This window comes from Lagenorhynchus albirostris, chromosome 3 (assembly GCF_949774975.1).
Source record: "Lagenorhynchus albirostris chromosome 3, mLagAlb1.1, whole genome shotgun sequence".
NCBI classification, from domain to species: domain Eukaryota; kingdom Metazoa; phylum Chordata; class Mammalia; order Artiodactyla; family Delphinidae; genus Lagenorhynchus; species Lagenorhynchus albirostris.
The window spans coordinates 53,295,490-53,316,101 of record NC_083097.1 but is presented as its reverse complement, the minus strand read 5'-3'; the positions used below and the strand labels follow the sequence as shown (position 1 = coordinate 53,316,101).

Sequence of the window (20,612 nt, the reverse complement as noted above, 5' to 3'; positions counted from 1 at the left end):
TTAGCAGCTGTGATTTGAGGGACAACTTTGACTAGTATTACACTAGATGCTAGAGGAAATTGCTTCTTTTAATTAAACCACTGAAAGTAACCCCACGAAGTAGGTATCGTCAACTCCGTTTTTGGATGGGGAAAGTAAATAAGCAGTAAAGCATACTGGACCAAGATTACTAGGTGAGTAAGGGTTAGAGGGGCTGAGCTGAGGTCTGTCTAAAAACACCCAGGTCCATCCTCAGTGCCACAGCGCCACAGGCCATGTAAGGGGGAGGCATGATTCAGTTTGGAATCTACCCTGCCATCTTTCTCACGTCAGTTTACAAATGGGTTCTCGACTGCCGATCCTGGGGAACACAGCCAAACAGCCAATTCCCCAGCACCTCTGCCCAGTCCAACCCCAGTCTCCACGTATCCTGGTTCTCTTCTATCCCAAGCAACATCCTCAAACACAGCTGCCAGGGACATTTTCTTCCAGTGATCTTTTCCTGGAGAAGTTAAAAGGGCTTAAATATTTATCTATCCAACTCCCTCACTGTGCCAGTGACACTGAGGCCCAAAGAGTCAAGCCCCACCTAGTGGCCCACCACGCACTATCCAGCGATGACTATGACTTCAGCTGCCACAGCAAAGGACAGTTCTGACACGCCCAGGTCATTCAACTTTACCCAGAAAAGCATAGTTCTCTAGACCCAAAGGCTCGAAAGACACGTCCAGACAATATCCGGAGTTTTTGCTCCCCGACCTGCTAACCTTTGGGACCCACCCACGTCGGGGAGAGCATTCGCTTCCTCTTTGTGATGAGGGCCAAATGGGTCCTCCCCAAGGAGCCCCAGCCCACTGGCGACCCCGTGCACAGCTCTCACCCTTTGGCCTTTGTGCCCCACTGAGAAGCAGTTGCTTCTCACTGGGTCATGTTTCTCATGCACTTTTGGAGAGATGGGGAGCAAAAGAATGAAATGGACACACTGTGGAGAAATTAACTCTGGGCTAAACCGTTGGTATGATATAGATGATGGCTTTACGAGCCAAATACAAATCATCAGACACAGGAACTCATGCAAATGTCAGCTCTCACTGTAAGAATTCACCAGGAAGGGAAGGGAAAGTGACTACTTCTTGAGCTCCTATTATGCACTAGGTTAATGTACCAGATACCTTCATAAACATGCCTGCACTCAATCCTCACAATAATCCCTCGAGGTGTGTAGCATGCCCATTTCCATAGATTAGGAAACTGAGACTCCAGGCAATAAAGAAATGACTCACAGCCTCCCAGCTGGCTCATGGGTGGGAGTCAGTCACATCTGAGCAGCTCTCAAGTCCAGTGAACCTGGCTGCCACTCAACCCTCCGCAAGTTCAACAGTCGAGTTCAAGTACGACAAGGTCCCAAATTGCAAGTTATGCTTTGGCACTAATGTTCTCCTTTGAGTTTTCCTCTCCCTTCATAGACGCTTCTTAAACATCCATTATGTTCTTCACACTCCTTTTCTCAGCCTCTCTAGTCTCTCGGGCAAATGCGCACTTGCACATTTTCACGGTGCATTATTTTGCCCGCTAAATATGCATTAAATCCAAAATGCTGTCATTGGAAGCAGCATGGCAAGCCTGCGAGATTCTCAGCCTCATTCTCCGGGCCCTACTGGGACCTGTCACGTTGGACCTGCCTGTTTGACAAGCTCTCCTTGACAATGCTAAGAGCTTGGGCAGGGTCTTTTAAATGTCTCTTCTGAGCTTCTGCTAGAAGATTTGTTTCTCAATCTGTCAAACCCTGAAAAGACCAAAAGCAGCGGTCAAGCAGAAAATGCGCAGCGATAACTTGCAGCGTATAATCTCTAAGCATGGATGTACTGACCACCCTCATAGCCCCGTCTTGTTAAGTAAAGCCGAATCAAGTGTCCACATATTCTTAAAGAGGACGGAAATGGGCAGAATACTAAGGAGGAAAACTCTGCAAAGTGACACACGAACACTGAAGGGAACTCTTTAGGGGGTGTGCTGATTCCAATATATTTTTAGCCCTACCTTAGAACAACACTCCCCCGGGACAGCTGATTAGGATATACAAATAGATACTTGTATTGCTGTAGGACAATCTTAAAATGCCACTGTTTCTCATATTTGGCTCAAGTGAGTAAAACCACCCCTCAAAACGCTGCCCCACACAGAGCCTTGACACCCATTCTTGGACAGCTACTCTTATCGCTTGAACTATAAAGCAAATCTAACTGCAGGTCACAGATGGTGGGAAATAACCAGTTTGCTAGTCACTTCAGACAAAAGGAAAACCAAACAGGGCAACAAGAAATATAAAGGATTCTGTTCAAAGAGTTCAGTCAGCCCAAAAGTAGGGGCACCACCACAATTTCTAAATCTCATATGTCCAAAGGGGAAAGCAAGAGATTATATACACAGAAAAATAAAAATGATAATACCGCAGCAGTGTCACATCTGGTCCTAAGAGCCAGAGTCGATGATCTTTTATCCTCACAAAAATCCTGGGACATAGTGCTGCTATCAGCTCCATTTTATAGATGAGGAAGTAAGGCACACAAGGGAAAACAACCTGCTCTTGGTCACACAGCTGAGATTTAAACTCAGGCAATCTGACTCTGGAGTTTATCCCTTTAAGTCTCCTTATATTGCCTTTCCTAGTTAAAGGCCCACTCGTCCACTGAAAAAGGCAAAAAACACATGGTATTCCAGTATGAAACTCAAAGCAGTTTTGCCAACTGAGTCCTGATTTTAAAACTTCTTGGGAATTCCCTAGCGGTCCAGTGGTTAGGATATGAGCTTTCACGGTTGTGGAGCCGGGTCCGATCCCTCATTGGGGAACTAACAGACCACAAGCTGCATGGCACGGCCAAAAAAAAAAACAAACCCAAAACTTCTTGGATTCTCTAATGCAGGGTCTTCAAGAGTTTTCTGTCGAGCCAGAAAGTAAATGTTTTAGGCCTTGTAGGTCATGCAGTTGTTCATGACTATTCGACTCTGCCAGAGTAGCATGAAGGCAGCCATAGACAGTATGTGACTGAACAGCATCGCTGTGTTTCAATAAAACTTTATTTACAAAATAAAGGTTGGGCCCAGGGGTTTTAATGCGTCATCATAACTTCTAGGTAGCACAGCATTCCATACTTAAGCAAGAACTGAGCTCTCCAACTGGGGAAGCTGTGAGCAAAAGTGGAGAACAATATAAGATATATATTTGGAGCTGTTGCAAATGATTTTGGCCTTGGAAAAGCTGGGTGAGAGAATGATCTCGTCAGTATTTTCTGATCTTTCTAGAAAAATCAGGTAGAATGAAACAGCTCAGAGTAAACAACCCATCAAATCAACAATTTTCACTGATGAAAATTTTTATCGATACAGTGTACGTGTGTGGTGTGTGTTGTATGTGTGTGTGCATGCGTGTATGTTATATGTGTTTATTATTTAGTCTCATCTAGATAAATTCATGTACTGGGGTTGGCTAGAACTCTGGACTGGGATCTCTAAGTCTGTCTATTCAGAATATAAGGAAGAAAAGGAAAAAGAGCTGGCAAAAACAAAAAACTGGAGGCAGAACAGTCAGGAAAAATAATCAGCAAGAAATAAATCTACTCTCTCCTTAATCTTGAAAGTCAATGTCTTTTAATCCTCTTTCTTGGGCCATGGTGCGGATCAACCCCAGGCACTCACTTCCAATAATCAGTTCAGGTACTGATAACCTGTTTCAAAGCCAGCAGATAGTAACTGCTGGGTCAGATCCTTCTAGGAATATATATATTTTACAACCCCAAACAAACAAACAAAAAACCCTCCACATCCCTAATCTTCTGTTTCAAATTGTTAAGATCCACGCTTTTCAGGACAGAAGAGTTACATGTGCCCCCGAGGTTTTCTTCCAGAGACATTTTATTTACCGAAACAAATTAAGAATAATTTCTGCTTTGCAAAAAAGAAGAAAAACAACAACCGAAGAAGACAAACAACGGCCACCAACCCTCTTAGCGTACATACTACTCTGAATCAGGAAAAAAAAATCCAAAATGTTATTGTTATAACATATTGTAGTCATAGTCTACATCAACCAACAGATGTTTCCTATGAAACAAACAAACAAAACAAAAACACAAACCTCTGAGTGCTCCACATTGACATTATTTCCTGCATATTAGCAAAATGAAAACGTATGTGCTCTAACCTGTTCCCAGTCTCTCCAGGGGATTCTGCCTGAGAAGCAAGGTAATCAGATCCTGGGCATCAGGTGGTGGCGCCTCATCCTTTTCAGGCCAGTTGATCTCATCTAAGAGGAAGAAAAGTAGTTTACGACTTCACTGCTGAAAGGCTGGTCCACGTCCCAACAGCGTGGACATCACCCGGGAGTTTGTTAGAAATGCAGAATGTCAGGCCCCACCCCAGACCTGCTGACTCAGAATCTGCATTTTTAACAAGACCTTCAGTTGATTCCTAGGCCCAGTCAAGTCCGAGAAGCACTGTTGCACAAGATATGAATAGCACAGCTGTCAACAAGGCAGGGAGAGAACACTTCAATGAGCAGTACCTCTCATCTGCCTTTTTGATTCACTTTTCTTTGGTAGAACTGGGTCACTGCTAATTGGTCCTCTAGTTATTAAGAGGGCTCAATATAGCGTAAACTCTGAACTTCTGTGTTTTAGGCAATCGCCCATCCAGGGATCATGGGGAGTCAGGGTTTCTCTTCTACCATCATCCTCAACTGAGAACCTGGCCACAGCCCCAGGGTTCTTCAGGTCCAAGAAGCAAAAAATAATTTTGTAAAAATAACCATTTCCAGAGACAAAGGAAAGGTCAAAATGCTAAGACTGAAGAAGAAGAAAAAGAAGAAAAAAAAACGCCAAGGAATTGTAGTAATGGAAGTACTTAAAATCTGTCATAAATATTAGAACATGTTCTACATTCTAAAGGAGTTTGCCTGAAGATAGGTGTGCATGCTTGTGTGCATGGGAATGCAATAAAAACATGAGTTATTTCTGCATGTGCTTGCCTCTAGCTTCCTCTGCTGCAGTTTAAATCTGATTTGGAAAATAGAACATGAATATGCATCTGAGCCATAAGGCATCGACAGAACAAAGCCAGCATTTGCTGCTTGTGTTAATTAAACAGTTGATTCCTTTTGCCATTCATCCTTGATATATCAGAAAACAGCCTAGTTATAAATCCATAAAGAGCTCAGATATTGTATAAAAGGGTTATACACTGCGGGCAACTCACAAATCTACTTTGTTAAAGTTTACAAATATGCCTGGCTCGCAAAATCAATGATGGAAAATAATGCTGTGATTAAGAGGCTCCTCATACCAAAAGGAATTGTCCCCCTATTTCCACCGTTGGACACTCTAAGCGCAGTCCAGAATGGACCAGAGGTAGGTGATGAAGATGTGAGTGATGACTGACGAACTTTGAGGAAGAGAGGCCTTTTTGATCTCTGCTCCAGGGAAATTTATAAAAACAGCAGGTAGGGTAGTAATAAAGCCTATTTAATTATCATTTAGTTTTGCCACAAGCCACATAGTTAGGGTCAGCTTGCAGGTTAAGATCTAAAGGTTACTGAATTTAAATGAAAGAGAACAGCTGTTAAGAAATAACATTACACCATAACAACTACCAATGAAATCATTAACAATCTGTGGATTAAATTTGCTTCCTCCCCATTCTCATTATTTATTATTTGGTAGACATTTGTTTTAGGGTTTATTACATTTTTGTTAATTTCTTCACTGTGCCAATAGCCATTTTTCCCATTTGTGTAAATGTTACCCATGTTAACCTTTTCTTCCCTGGTGCAACTTTCCTACTATGGAAAGGAAGACTGGACAGCAGTGAAATCATTTGCAAATCCCACACCAATTTCTTCTGCAGAAAAACTACACCATAAAAACTGGTCACATTGCTAGTACATTTCCAAATTCCATGTTAACAAAACTTCCCCAGATCAATTCCCAACACAAATTGCTCTCTTGAGATTGTGAAAGTCAGTTATGTGCTATGATGAGTGAGTTCTTTTAATCTGTTGGCTAAACCCTTTGATAAAGGTTAACTTTTTAGTAAAAACAGTGATACTCCCCAGAATTACATTAAATAGCTGCTTCCCAACAGCGGCTTAGAGATAACTGCTGACAATATTTACCACTGATGACTTGTCCAAATAGCTCTTCTGGAGTGTCCCCAAAGAATGGCACGCATCCAACCAGAAATTCATAGAGGATAATCCCCATGGCCCACCAGTCTACCGGCTTCCCATAGCCCTGCCTCAGAATCACTTCTGGTGCAATGTATTCAGGTGTGCCACAGACCTAAAAGATGATTGCAATATCAGAATAATTAGAATATTAGACATGAATTAAAATGAGCAAGATGGCTAAATATCAATTATTTTGCCTAGAGTGCACCTGCTCAACCACATGGAACCACATGGACAAAGAATTTAAGAACAGTGATTCTAAGTCGGTATCTATCATACCAAAAGCAATGAATTACTTAAAATACCAAAAAAAGCAAAGTTTAAAATGCTGCTCTAATGTGAAACTGTGTGTAATGTCTAATTTCAAATTTGAGTAGTTTTACTTACTTTACAAAAACATTTGTAATCCTTGGATTTAAAATAATACTGCATTTTTTCGTCCGTCACTATCAGAGAGAGTTTTAGTATTTATGACTGAAATATATTCACATCCTGGTTACTTCATAAAAGCCTGACAGTTGAGATGTGTTCACCTTAAGTAACTGTACAACGAACAGATTGTGGGCACATGGTAATGAGGCATGCTTAAAGGGAAATGGGCCATGGCTCGGAGTTTGGCACCTGTGATTGTACAACGCATCATGAGTTTCATGAGGACTCTACTGAGACTCCCGAATTCCTTACGAAAACAGTTTTTCCATTTGTCTCTCTCACACTCTCACTTGTGTACAGTTAGATCGTTTGTCTTACTAATAGACCATAATGTCGAGGGAGGAATGTGGAGGGACCGACATTTCAAAGAGGCCCAGGGAGAAAAATGGAAGCAATTTGCGCTTTATTAAACGTAAGGCTTATATAGACATCTAAAGCCCCAGCACTAATGTCAAGATGGCCTAGGCGAGCCGATTCTGAATTCCACTGTCAACACTGCACTTTGTATTTCTCTCTGGAGCCAAACAGCACGCAAGCTTACCTGTTTGTCCAGGAACTCTCGAGCATCCTTCTCAATATGACCCTCATAAAGATTGGTAGTCATGCTCATTAGCCCCACCTTGGATAATCCAAAATCTGTCAGCTTTATGTGCCCCATGGAGGTGACCAGCAAACTGTGAAGCAGAAGGACATATATCACAACACTCACTCTGAAGCTCATTTTTTGTTTTTACTTTTCTCCCTCCCACTGTGAATTGATAAGACTATGTAATATATAGGTATCAATCTTATCACAAAACCCAGCCTGCAAAGAGGTGAAGTCATACAAAGATGTTAAATATGTGTATCTGGCGGCTGAAAGTAATCCACAAGGGAAGGCCAGAGAACCGGGCTCAGCCCATCTTCCTTGGAGATGTCACATACAGCATCATTTACAACTTGAAGCTCTCAGAAAAATTCAAGTATGGAACTCTGACACCTTTCCATTCCCAGAATAAGAAAAGAGCTGAGAAAGGGCTACTGATAATCCCACGTCACACATCAGTAACTAACATAAGCAACCAATCCGTGATTCAAATGAGACAACAGATAAAGAACTTGGAAGAAAAATGTAGCATTGTTTCAGATTTCAACTTCTGGCTCGAACTTAAGTGTCTACTCACTAAGCACAAGACCTACATGTCTTATACACGCAAAGAATTCACATTTGAAAGCTTTATGAATTTACAATTAATTATTTTTTCATTTTAAGTGGCAAAGAAAATTTTAATTATTTAAAAAATTAAAGGAGTAGAGGAATTAAAAAAAATAAAGCTATTGGAAGGATGCATGCCAAAATTCTAATAGCTGTCTTCGTTTGGGAATGTTGTGAATGAAGTTTTTTCTTTTTGTACTTCCCAAATTTTCTGTAATGAGCGTAATTTTATAAAATTTTGGCACACTTAAAAGCTCTACATATTAATAAGAAATACTTCTAGAGGTGCCTCAGATTAGTGGAGAAAGCATGGAACATTTAATAAATGGTGTCAAGATGAATACCTAGTCATTTGGGGAAAAATAGTCTATCTGTATCTCAAATCAGACACCAAAATGAACTCCACATAGACTAAAAATTAAATAAAAAACTAAATAGAATATCAAGGATATCATCTTGGGGGAGAAAAAATTATTTAAGTATCATTCTAAACGCAGAAACTATCCAGAAAACAACTCATAGCATTCTATGTACCTATTATTCACATAATAAAAAAAACTAAAAATAAATTAACTAACCCTGGCTTAATACTCTTTTTTTGTTTGTTTGTTTCTTATAAGCTGCTATTGTAAACACCATAGCCTTTAAAAAGATTATACAAAAATCATCATGTATACTGCTAAAAATAACTCATTTGGGAACATTATGGGAGAATTTAAAAATGTACAAAGCAGCACTAAAAGAAAACATTTTTATAGACATAAACACTTTTGTACTGTGTGAAAAAAAAGACATATTTCATCAGTATACATACTTGTCTGGTTTCAAATCCCTATGTACAATTCCATAATTATGTAGATATTCCAAGGCCAGGACTGTCTCAGCAAAGTACATCCTGGCCATATCAACAGGGAGAGGACCCATGTTCTTCATTAAGGTAGCACAGTCACCTCCTATAAAACACAAGAAAAAGACTTAGCAGGTATAGTATCAGCTGGGATTAAAGACCGCCAGTTTAGACTGCAGAATTTCCAAGTAGAATGGTCTCTATCCATAGACATAGTCGATCGTGTTCGTAAGTGGAGACTGTGTTAAGTAATCATGTTTCTACTTATGATGTGGTGTGGAGAAAATACAGACTTTTATTTAAGAAGCGCTGCTCATGAGAGAGCAGATTTGGCCTGAAGTGAAACTAAATGTTGAAGAACTGATGATGTGCTTTAGGAACAGCATGATGATTTAAAATAAACCATTTTAAAACATGGATTCTGGAATCAGGCTGCCTGAGTTCAAATTCCGGCTCTGACTCTTACAGGTGGGGACATCTTAGGCAAGCTGGTCTTGGTTCTTTCAGCTGTAATATCAGGATATGAATAGTGTCATCCCTTTTATTGTGAGGATTAAATGAGGTAATCTGTGTAAAGAATTCAGGATGCTGTCAACACATATTAAACATGTGATAAACGTTAATTATTGTTGTTAAAATAACCGTAACAAAAGTTAATAAAGCAAAGTACTGGTGTGGTGAAAAGAACAATGGGTGGAAATCAGGCAAGTTATGTTCTTGTCCTGTATCTACCACTAAATATCTAGTGAAACCCCTTCTTGGGTTTCAGTTCATTCATCTGCAAAATGAAAACGATATTTAACGGTTCGTTAAGTTATAAGTTTTGGGATTCTGTTCAAACAATCACAAGGGCTTAAATTAGATGCTTTGAAAATTGTTTTGGAGACTAGGATTGACATATATACACTCATATGTATAAAAGAGATAACTAATAAGAACCTGCTGTATAAAAAAATAAATAAACTAAAATTTTTTAAAAAAAGAAAATTGCTTTGGCCCTTGCTTATCTATTCATTTTATTAGCTTTATTTATGTCAGTAAGTCATGGCTATGGAAACACTCAAAAATTTCATGTAAAATTGACGGAAATAAGATTACTTGGAACATTTAAAAGGTAGACCACAAACTTCCAAAAGAAAAAAAAGTTAGTTTTTTAAAATTAAACTATAGTTGATTTATAATATTGTGTTAGTTTCAGGTATACAGTTTCAGACTCTTTCCCATTATAGGTTATTACAAGATACTGAATATAGTTCCATGTGCTGTACACTAAATCCTTGTTGTTTATCTATTTTATACATAGTGGTGTCTATCTGTTAATCCCATAGACCTAATTTATACCCCCCCTTTCCCCTTTATAACCATGTTTGGTTTCTATGTCTGTGAATCTATTTCTCTTTTGTAAATAAGTTGATTTATATTATTTTTTTAGATTAGAAGTTAGATTTTCTTGAATGTATCTTTCTCCTAACTCACCTTTAATTTCATACCATACACCAAAAAGGATATATTTTTAATACTTTCCTTAAGAAGATCCATTGTAATGAATGTTTTTATGATATGTGATAAAAATAAGTAGGAAAAATCCCATCACCTATATTCTAACTTTAATGACCAATTGAGAGGAGGTGCTTAGGATGAAAAGCTATTAAAAAGGGAAAACAACCTTTTTCCAAATAGCACTAATTTTCCCTTTGTTATAGTAGAGCTGGCCCTTTACAAGCAATTATGGGAAGATAATGACTGGGAAGACAGCCATCTAATTGCCTGGCCTTGGTTCCTACGTGGATACAACCATTGTATGGCACAAGTACAGAAAGCGTCAGCTGCACAAACGAGCCAGTGGTTTCTGGGTACAGGTGTCATGTTCTCTGTGTCAGAGTGACTCACCTTCGACATATTCCATGACCATGCACAAGTGGCGCCTGGTCTCAAAGGAGCAATACATGCTGACAACAAAAGGGTTTTCTGCAAAAGTCAGGATATCCCGTTCCACAAAGGCCTGCTGGATCTGGTTTCGGAGGATGAGGTTCTGTTTATTAATCTTCTTCATGGCAAACCTCTGCCGTGATTCCTTATGCCGAACAAAATAGACTGCCCTGAAAAGGAGCACAAGAGTTGGGGTTCAAAGGAAGAGGGGATGTTTCTGGGTACAGTACACCACTTTTTTTTTTTTTTACATTCACGTGATAGCCGGGATTCAGCCCACATAAGCTATGCTGGCAACTACAAACATTCCGTTCCAGGCCAAAGCCCTTTGGCTAATTGATTTTTTAAAAAAATTCTTTCAATAAAGTTACAGGTCACACGTAAGGCAAATTCATTTCACTGAAGAAAATGGACAGTCTCCAGAGTGAGCTACTTTCCAATAGCTAGCTGTTGCTTTCAGTTTTTCTATAACAGAACAAAATCCGATATATAAATTAAAACAGGAAAACAATGAACAAAAGTACATACATATTCTGAGCTAGATCCTTTCTAGCATTAGATATCTAGTAGGCATTTTTTCACAACTGACTAAAGCAATAATTTTCTATATGATACTCATGGGATCTACAAAAAGGGACCATAGACTATAGCTTCTTAAAGTAGCTGACTTCCAACTTGAGAGTAATTTACTTCCCATGAACTTTCTAGATAAATAAGAAGTATGTAATAGGTCATATGAGGCTGCCCTCCCTGCTACAAAGAGTAGCATATTTCTTCACTACAGACCTCGGCATGAGTTACACCTATGCCTGTTTCAACAGGAAATGCATTTCCCAACCTAAAAGGGGGTCCAGAGTACACTGCATTTCTGGTCCATGTGACCCACAGCTGAGGTGTCTGGCAACTTTGCTGTAAAGTGAGCAGGCTGCATGGAATTTCTGCCAAAAGTCTCTTCCAAATACTCTACAGAACCAATTCTGTCTGGGTAAAGACAATGGACTCCCTGAAGCTTCAAATGATGTAGAGAAAAGAAGTAATTCGGAGGAGGATCCTTCAAACCCCACCTGGAAATGATGAGCAACAAAGAAAATGTCTTGGACGGGCTCCTTTTCTCATAAGTTACTCCTCATTTATCTCATTATTAAGGGACAACAGGTTTGAACTCTCAGGTTAGGCAATTCTCAAATAATTAATAATTTACCTAAAGAGCTATCATCATTAGAAGTGTGTAATAGGTTGTACGAGGCTGTCCTGAAACAAACGCAATGATCAACTAAGTAATAATTTACCTGAAAAGCTATCAATCATAGTAAAGTACACCCAGTAGTCTGTTTCCTAAACAAGGGGTTATCTGAGATGCATTTTTCACTAGTGATTTTCATTGCCTCCAAAAAATGAACTCAAGGGGACTAGGACACCCTATATTCCTGCTGGACCAATATGTCAGAGTGATCCCTTTACATAAATCTTAAGTATATTCAATCTCAGTTTAACCAATATTCACATTTTCCTCTTAAGCGTTCAACTAGGAATTCATCTTTCTTTGAAGTGTGTATGTCTTTGTCTTCTCATTGGATCCATCTTTTCCCTTCACTCACAAAATCACACATTTGTGGGGTCTCTGTTTAAACATTCTTTTTTTTTGAATCTTTACACCTTTTTCTCTCTCCTCTTTTCCCTGGCCTTCTAGTTCTTCCTTCCCTGTATAGTAAAAAGCTGTCACATAATGAACTCGAGGAATAACCTGGTACTCTTATTCCCACTGTACAACAAACTGACAAGGGAACTGGCTGGCTGGGTGCCTACTGCTTTCCACAGAGGCTAGGCATCCTCTTCAGGATTCCCAAACACTTGGGCTCCCACCAGCCGGGTTAATTTCCACACCTGTTCTGGCTAGGCTTGATATCATGACTGACTAATTAAAACAAATATTTAAACTGATGAAACACGAGTGTGAAAAGAGAAAGCACTGTGGTTTATAAGAAAACTGAGTGGAATGCTTGGGAAAGCACTGATAAATGTGAGTTACTAAATAAAATGCCTATTGATTTAGTATGAGTGACAAGATTCCAAACGTCGAGAAAATAATAAAAATCTAGGCGGATTGCTTCCAGTTCTTGCTTCACCTGTAAAAAAGCTAAAAGTGTGAAACAAACAACATAGTACAGTCAGCCCTACATAGCCACAGCTTCTGCACCCTCAGATTCAATCAACTGAGGACTGAAAAATATAAAAACAAACAAACAAAAAAATCCAGAAAACTGCATGAAGCAAAACTCGAATTCGCCACACTGGCAACTATTGATATTTATGCAGCATTTCCATTGTATTAGATATTATAAGTAATCTAGAGATGATTTAAAATATATGAGAGGATGCCATTTTATATAAGGCAAAGGAGTATCTGTGGATTTTGGTATCTGAGGGGGGTCTTGGAACCAATACCCCTTGGATACCAAGGAATGACTGTATAAGTATTGTTTATACTGGCTGTCTTATAAAGGGCTTACATCGAAAGGCTAGTCAGTTTACATATATTTAGGTTAAATTAAAATGTTTAAAGTATATATCATTTTTTGGTGATTTCCTACTTGAACTTTTTCATTTACCAACTACTCATTCTTTCTGAATCAGATTAAAGGCTACGACAATTTTTTTCTTTTTCCAATTACTGATGGGATAAAATCAAGATCCAAAGACACTTGAACTTCTCCTAATCAGAAGCTGATAGCAGGACAGAGAGATTCAAAGGGAGCACAGAAAAGAACTTGGCCTCCCCTTACACATATGAGACATGCGTTGGCAGATACTGTCATGAAGAGGGATTCTTGAGATACAGAATCTGTTTTTTAAAATGAACTTTAGAATTGAAAATGTTAAAAGGAAAAAGCCAGTATCTTTATACAAGCACTTGCCTATTCTTGAGAGTCAACTGGAATACAGCTCACCTTCTATCACTTCTTTCAATATTTAACATTGAGTAAGTTTAGGGCTGAGGACCTCCAGACATATGATACTGTTAACTTCACTTTTAGACTATCAGTAGGCTGCCATTTTGATTTTCAACCAAGCTCCACCATTTCTTACATAAATAACTGCTCCTCAATATGTTTGAGAACAACAGGAAGTGAAGGAAAAAGAATAGGGTTGTACATGATTTTATGAAAGAACAAAAGAGAAAGATACCCCAGACCCAATTTGACCAGTACCTACACTAGGTACTGTGTAAAAAGGCCTTCAATCTTTATTCTTAGATTTTCAATTCATAAAATTTGATTTGACTTTCTGTCTTCCCTTGCTATTGTACTTAAAATAATCAGGTAATCCTTAGGGAAATTTACCTAAACCAGTTGAAATTAATTCTATAGGTAGCTTGAGATACCATTTCCTCAGGAGAAACGTATCTCGATCAAGTTGCAAAAGTCAACCAGACTTAATTAGAATTCCCTGTAGCTGCATTTTTGTTTGTTTTGTTTATGTTATGTTTTTACATTTCTGTACTGCTTTGGAAATATTATTTCTAATGCTGAAATGTGTTTATTTAGTAATATGTGTTGTCTCTCACATACTCCTTTCCTCCATCCTTATAAATTGCTGTTCTAAAACTACTCAAGTCAGCAGAGAGTGAAGCAGAGGGAGAGAGAGAGGGGGAGGGAGAGGCTGAAAAAGAGAGAGAGACAGAGAAACAGAGTGGGACAGACAGACATCCAGCACTGCTAAGCAGAGCTGCAAACTGCCCAAGGTTATAAAACTAGACTGAACTAATTTGGCCCCCATTTCTCTGTTTTCTGGCCTCAAGAGTTGCTTTCCTTGAAGAGGCTTCTGTGTCTCTTTTCCTACACTGACCCGCCCTGTGAAATAGGAAGACCCAAGGGTGGGAGGTGATGCATGGGGAGGGGCAGCCAGCGGAGCCAAGCATCACTCCACTCATGCAGAACTGTGGCGGGGGAAGGGAGAAATGGAATCAGAAGCAGGCAGGATCTAGAGCAGAATGAATCAGTCCTATTGGGAGTGTGAACATCTCATGCATATAAAATTATGCATGAATCTGAGAGCCTGATACACGAATCCCAGTGAGCAGATCCGCATGTGGGAAGGAGAGTGCAAGTGTTAGGGGGAAGCCGAGGGGAAAGGCTATCAAGAGGGAGCATCCGTCAGTCTGTCTCTCAGGTAAATGACCCTGTCCTTTGAGGGCTAAAAAAAGCAGAAAGGGCAGCAAGGCTAGAAAGCAATGTGAAGTGGGGAAGAAGCATTGTGCCTCTCAAATTTAGCCTTCTTACTTTAGAAAATTTTAGGTCAATCTCATTCTTCTACTTCGAAAACATTCGAAATTGTTATTTAAAAATCTAGGTGGAAGCGCTCAATGGAAGAGGATTTCTATACCCTAATTAAGATGGCTAAGAGTTATAAACGATATTCAGAGGGAGAAAAGAGCTCTGCTTGCAGTCAGAGTGTGTGTGACCAGGCTTGGGGGCCTCTTTCTCCACGTCTAAGTGGAAGTAACATCAACACCTCACAAGGGCTTGTGAGAAGAGAACAAATAAAGAGAATAAAGAGACTAGTGCAGTGCCTGGCACACAGTAGGTGTTCGCTTTCTACAAAGTGCTAAGTTGGCATGAAGGGAGGTGCAACTTCCAGTCAGGATCTGAAACCTGTTAAACAGAGAAGGAAATTGGGTGCTTCTCCAATTGGCTTTATATCATGAATTGTCACTAAGTAGGATGTTGAAAAAACCATGACGTTATATAGCTCTATCGAATGAAAGGGTTAGTTTCTAGCATAACCGGTATTTGAAAAGTCACAGAACGGGTGTCGCTCTAAGTCACTGATGTGAGCGAGGGACTCGGCTACAGGGATGCCCAAGAAAGCCTCGCACGGCGCCAATTCATGGACCTACGTGATCCATCTGTTCGGAAGCCCGCTATCAGCATCCTGATCGGGTGGGCCAATGGGCGTAGCTCCATTCAAATTTTAAGTGAAAAATAATTAAATTGTAGAGGAAATCTGTCAGAAAGGTAGTGAGAGATTAACTTGGAGAAGAGCAAAAGAGAAAAAAAAAAGGTTCTGGCCGATCGGCAGAGGCTCCCACAGGCAGCTTGTAAGCCCGCTAATGACTTGGCCTCCGTCCTGGGTGTTTACTGATTCACAGCTTGTTTAACTTCTTGTATATTCCCAACCGTTCCCCAAAGCGTGATATACCTCATCTACTATACAGTGGTTTAATTTGCACTACAAACGAGTTTACTCAACCAATTAGAACTCCAAATACTGCTAAGATACATGCCCAAATTTTATAAAAGTGGTGCTTCATAGACAATCCTATGCCAGAATTCCACAGGCAATAAAATCCAGCAGTGCTCAAACCCACAGTTCCCTTAAATCAAAGTTCAGTCTTTTCCCTAATCAGACAAGAAATCCTCAGATGATCTCCAGAACTAAAAAGGACTAAAAGCCAATAATATATAAACAAAACCCACAAACAACTGCATGCTGAAACAATCTTCTTAGGTAGAAGAGTTTCAGTGAGGTCCTCAAAAGAAATAAAATATGGTAAAAATAAAACATCAGAAAGCATTTATAAGCCACATCAGGAAATATGCCATTTGACATAATCCTGAAAACAAATCAGTGGAGCATAGAAAGCACTCACAAATATTTAAGTTCTTCACTAAGTTAATGGTGTGGAAAATATTAGAGGTGAAAAAAACACCATAAGGAGAAACATCCCTTGTGGCGTAACAAAAATCGATTCTATCTCATCTGCTGTGTGTGTTATAAATGGCAATAACTGTCTACGGGATTGTTTACTGCTGCCCACCTACGGATGGAATTGGGATTAATACTTAATTAAACTAGAGTTCTGGGCTGTCTAAAATGGATCAGGACATAGTTTGTGTATTAATTACTCTTCCAAACTATTAGTAACTCAGAGGGATCTTGTCAGTATTGACCTTATGCCCTGAGAGGGAAACCGTGTATCTATAAAAATGAATCAAGGAAGGTGCTCCACTAATGTGGTCGGACTATAGCATAGAGTTCAATTGAAAAAAAAAAAAAATCCAGGTGTTATATAAAGACTAAAAGAAGTGTGTTGCTTTAAATTTTCAATCAGCCTTCTTATTAAAGTGCTACTCTCCCAAGGTTGACTGCTGGTCAAACGGGAAGTACTGGCTAATTTTCAAGTAGAAATGCTATAAATGAATTTATATATATTCAGATATATATATATCCAGATGTGTATGTGTATCTACATAAGAACAGGCATATATAAAAATTTTCCCTTACTTTAGAAATTTTTACTTTCTAAAGTCTTCCTCTCCCATGCTCTAAAATAACCCCCGGGTCACTTGAAATGTTTTCTGATTGGGTATCCAATGAAAAATGATTTGGGCTTCACCTGATACCCATCAATGAAGGAGCAGTGATCTGAAAACTCAAGTCCCCAACAACATCTATTTGGCATAAGATCAATGTGAAGAATATATTTCTCAGGTGTGTTAAAATATAACAGAGTTTTCCTGAATTACTCACCCATAGGCTCCATTGCTAATCAATTTAATCGTCTCAAAATCACTTTCCCGAGGTTTCCTTCGAAGTTTCAGGGAAGCATTAGAGCTCTTGGAGACAAAATATGGATGTTACAAAATAGCTCAGAATTTAAGAAAATGATTTTAGCAGTAAAATAACTAATATTTGAATTGCATCCTCTATTGTTTAATATGTTAAAGTGCAGTATTCTAGCCAAAGGAACCTGGGGGACGGCTTTAAAGCTCAATTTTCCACAGCAGTGCCGATAAACTACTCCTCATGACTGGCTCAGTTTCATTTAAGTGAACACCATTTCCAGGAGATAGAGGCACCACGTTTTTGAAAATTCCTGATTTTTAATTTACCTCTGTAAACCATTCAGGTGAGCCTCACCCTAGTCTTTTAAAGTTTTAAGATTTAAGTCCAAAATGCCAAACCTTAATTCTAGTTTCAGTCAATCAGAAAAGAATGGGCTGGAGTGGCCCTCTACGGGTTGGTGGATCACGTGGCCTCTCTGCCACTGACCAGGGCATGTCCATTTCATTCCTGTGGCAACCTTTCCTGTTTGGAAAAGGTAGTTGGCAACAGATGAGACAGCCAGGCAGAGCATGCCTGTCTTTCTTTACATCCATCCACCGTAAGTCTTACTTACCATGGTTTAGACACCAATTTTCAAAAAGATAGCTCTTTAAAAAGTTTAGTTCAAAGGACACAAATAAACAAAGTTTTGTTTTGTTTTGTTTTACAAAATTTTCTCACGCCCCATGTACCTTAGCACTGAGAGAGGGTTAAGAGTCGTTCTGCTCCCTCCGCAGAGACCAGAATCCCCTTCCCATAATTTTGGAAGAAACCCCATGACTCTGAGGTATGTGCCATCCTCCCCCACTCAGGGCTGGCACCCGCCCACTCGGCTGCCCCACCACCTCTGGAAGATTCAGACCGAGCTTCCCACTGTCCTCAGTGCCTGCATTCTCTCACCATCCTGAGTGACTTCCGTATCTACACAGATTACTCAGCCAACAACCTGGCCTCTGGGCTACCTGACCTCCTCCATTCAACCAGCTCCTTTCTCTGTTTCTCCTTGGCCTCTGGCCATAGGACCTGGGTCTACTCATCACCTGCCAACACCCCACCTCAGAAAACATAATCCAAGACTGGGACCCCTTACTTGTTCAGCCACCCCACTCCAACTGCTCTCCACAGCTCCGGCTACAAGGCCCTGAACCAGCCCTCTTGTCTCATTAACTCCTCCTCACCTGAGTGACCTCACCTACGCCTATGGATGACTCCTAAGTCACCTAGACCATCCACCAAAAACTCTCCCTCTGAGGGCCGGAAGATCCCACACCTTATATACAACTGACTGCTCGATGGCTCTCCTCGGATGTCTCAAAGGAACTTCAGCTTAAGCTCATTCAAAATTATGGCAGTTATGATGAAACTAACAAAAACAGCTATCATTTATTTAGCATATGTGAAGCTGTCCTAACCATTTTACACAGACTACCTTATTTAAGCTTTTTTTTTTTTTTTTGGGTTCGCGGGCCTCTCCCTGTTGTGGCCTCTCCCGTTGCAGAGTACAGGCTCCGGACGCGCAGGCTCAGCGGCCATGGCTCACGGGCCCAGCCGCTCGCGGCATGTGGGATCTTCCCGGACCGGAGCACGAACCCATGTCCCCTGCATCGGCAGGCGGACTCTCAACCACCGCGCCACCAGGGAAGCCCCCCACCGTTCTTTGAAAGAAACAATTCGACAGAGATGAACAGCAAGCACATCTGTGTCCAGTTTTTACCCGAGCTCTCTAGGCTGCACGGTCTCCCTCACTCTTAAGCCTTCAGATATACTCTCCCCCTTGTATCACAGGATGGTCCTTTGGCCTGGAATGTTCCCTCTGCCCCTTCTCATCCTAGTAAGTTCTCACATCTCGAGTGTCCTTTCCTTAGGAGATCTTTCTGGACTGGTAAATCTCTTTATGTTATGTTCCAGGAGCACATGGCCCTTTTTCTTTATAGATCTTATTCAAGTTTCTCATTTTGATTTTTTGTGCATGATTTCTCTTTATTAATTTGTTTCTCTTTGAAGAGAGGGGTTAAAACTGTATGCCTGGCGCCTTGCATATAGAAGCACAATAAATATGTGTTGAACAAATAAAGTAATTAGCACAGCCAAAATTTCCACATGCTAATAAACAGAAAAACCAACATCATATTTCATTGAGAAAGATACTTACTTTCACCGATTCATCTGTTTCTGGTGTTTCTGCTGTCCCACTATCATAGTTTCCCAGCTGAGCCATTTCTAAATTAAAAAAAAAAAAAAAGCTAAGTTTAAGAGAAATAGGACAATTGTAACTAGACAAGAGTACTATGCTAAAACAAAAGAAGCACAATTTCTCCCATATTAAAAAAAGAATTTACTCTATACTCCAAAGTACACATGAGAAAATCTTAATTCCAACATGGCAAGAACCAACAACTGATATTGATATTTTGAAATTGTTCATTTCATGCCCTTTTTCCTAGAACTCCATTTCTTATGAACACATAGACACAGCTACTTAGAGCTGGGTCTCTGCTCATGGTAGCAGGATTCACTGGCTGACACAATCACCACAGCTTGGAAAGGGTTTGGGGGCTCAATGATTATGCTTGTAATCAGATACTCAAGAGAGGCAAGTTTCCCAGGCTCTGACAGGCATCAGAGATGCACTGACTACAGCTCAGAGATGAGTCCCAAGTTGTCATGAGCATCCCTTGCTCCATTCCTTCACATCCACTGAGAGCTAGCCCTCCTAGTACATAAGAATCCACAACTTGTCAGAAAGGAAGCAATAGTAGTTGTTAAGAGGAGTTTGGAGTTGAAAAGACTCGAGTTGCCACCACTAAGAGCACTTACTAGTGGCTTTTTAACCTTGGGTTCTTCCTCTGTAAGATGGGAACAATATTGTTCATCTCTTGGAGTTTTTTATGAGTATCACATGTGATAACGCATGTAAAGCTCTTAGCATGTTGACTAACGAAAACTAAGTGCTCGCTGAATGTTGATTGTTATTTATTACCATTAATTGTAGCATGTAAAGTAGTCAGTACTAGGCTGGATGCCACATGCTTGACACCAGCCTAAATTCTACCCTAGTGGTCTAGTTAAGAGACAAAGCATTTCATTGCTCAACCTACATTGGAATGCATCCTTAAGTCTATATAAGTAAATGAGAAAACCTAATTTATTTTACCATTCATTTTGATTTTTATCAAACAATGCACACTTAAGAAAAACCAAAACATGTTTTATTAAAAAAAAGAACATGAAAAGATTTTCTCCAAAACTTTAAAAGGGGGTTATTGCTAAGTGGTAGTAGGATCACAGGTAATTTGAATTTTCTAATTTTTGAAAATCGAACGTGTATAATAAAAAGTTATAGTTTTCAGTTACATATCTTTGTGTGCATCTAATATTATTTCTTAGGCTCTCAGAATTTTATG

General features: G+C 39.8%; 1 protein-coding gene across 2 annotated transcripts in view; it reads right to left on the bottom strand.

Moving 5' to 3' along the window:
* LOC132516863 (microtubule-associated serine/threonine-protein kinase 4-like) overlaps positions 1-20,612 on the bottom strand; it is a 160,681-nt gene that overhangs the window by 29,115 nt on the left and 110,954 nt on the right. For both annotated transcript variants that reach the window (XM_060143042.1, XM_060143043.1), the window contains exons 10-16: positions 19,361-19,428; positions 17,134-17,219; positions 10,564-10,772; positions 8,641-8,779; positions 7,173-7,305; positions 6,146-6,311; positions 4,181-4,282 (exon numbers count right to left, since the gene is read on the bottom strand). In XM_060143042.1, coding sequence (XP_059999025.1) covers positions 4,181-4,282; positions 6,146-6,311; positions 7,173-7,305; positions 8,641-8,779; positions 10,564-10,772; positions 17,134-17,219; positions 19,361-19,428 — 903 coding nt within the window. The remainder of the gene's footprint in view (positions 1-4,180; positions 4,283-6,145; positions 6,312-7,172; positions 7,306-8,640; positions 8,780-10,563; positions 10,773-17,133; positions 17,220-19,360; positions 19,429-20,612) is intronic.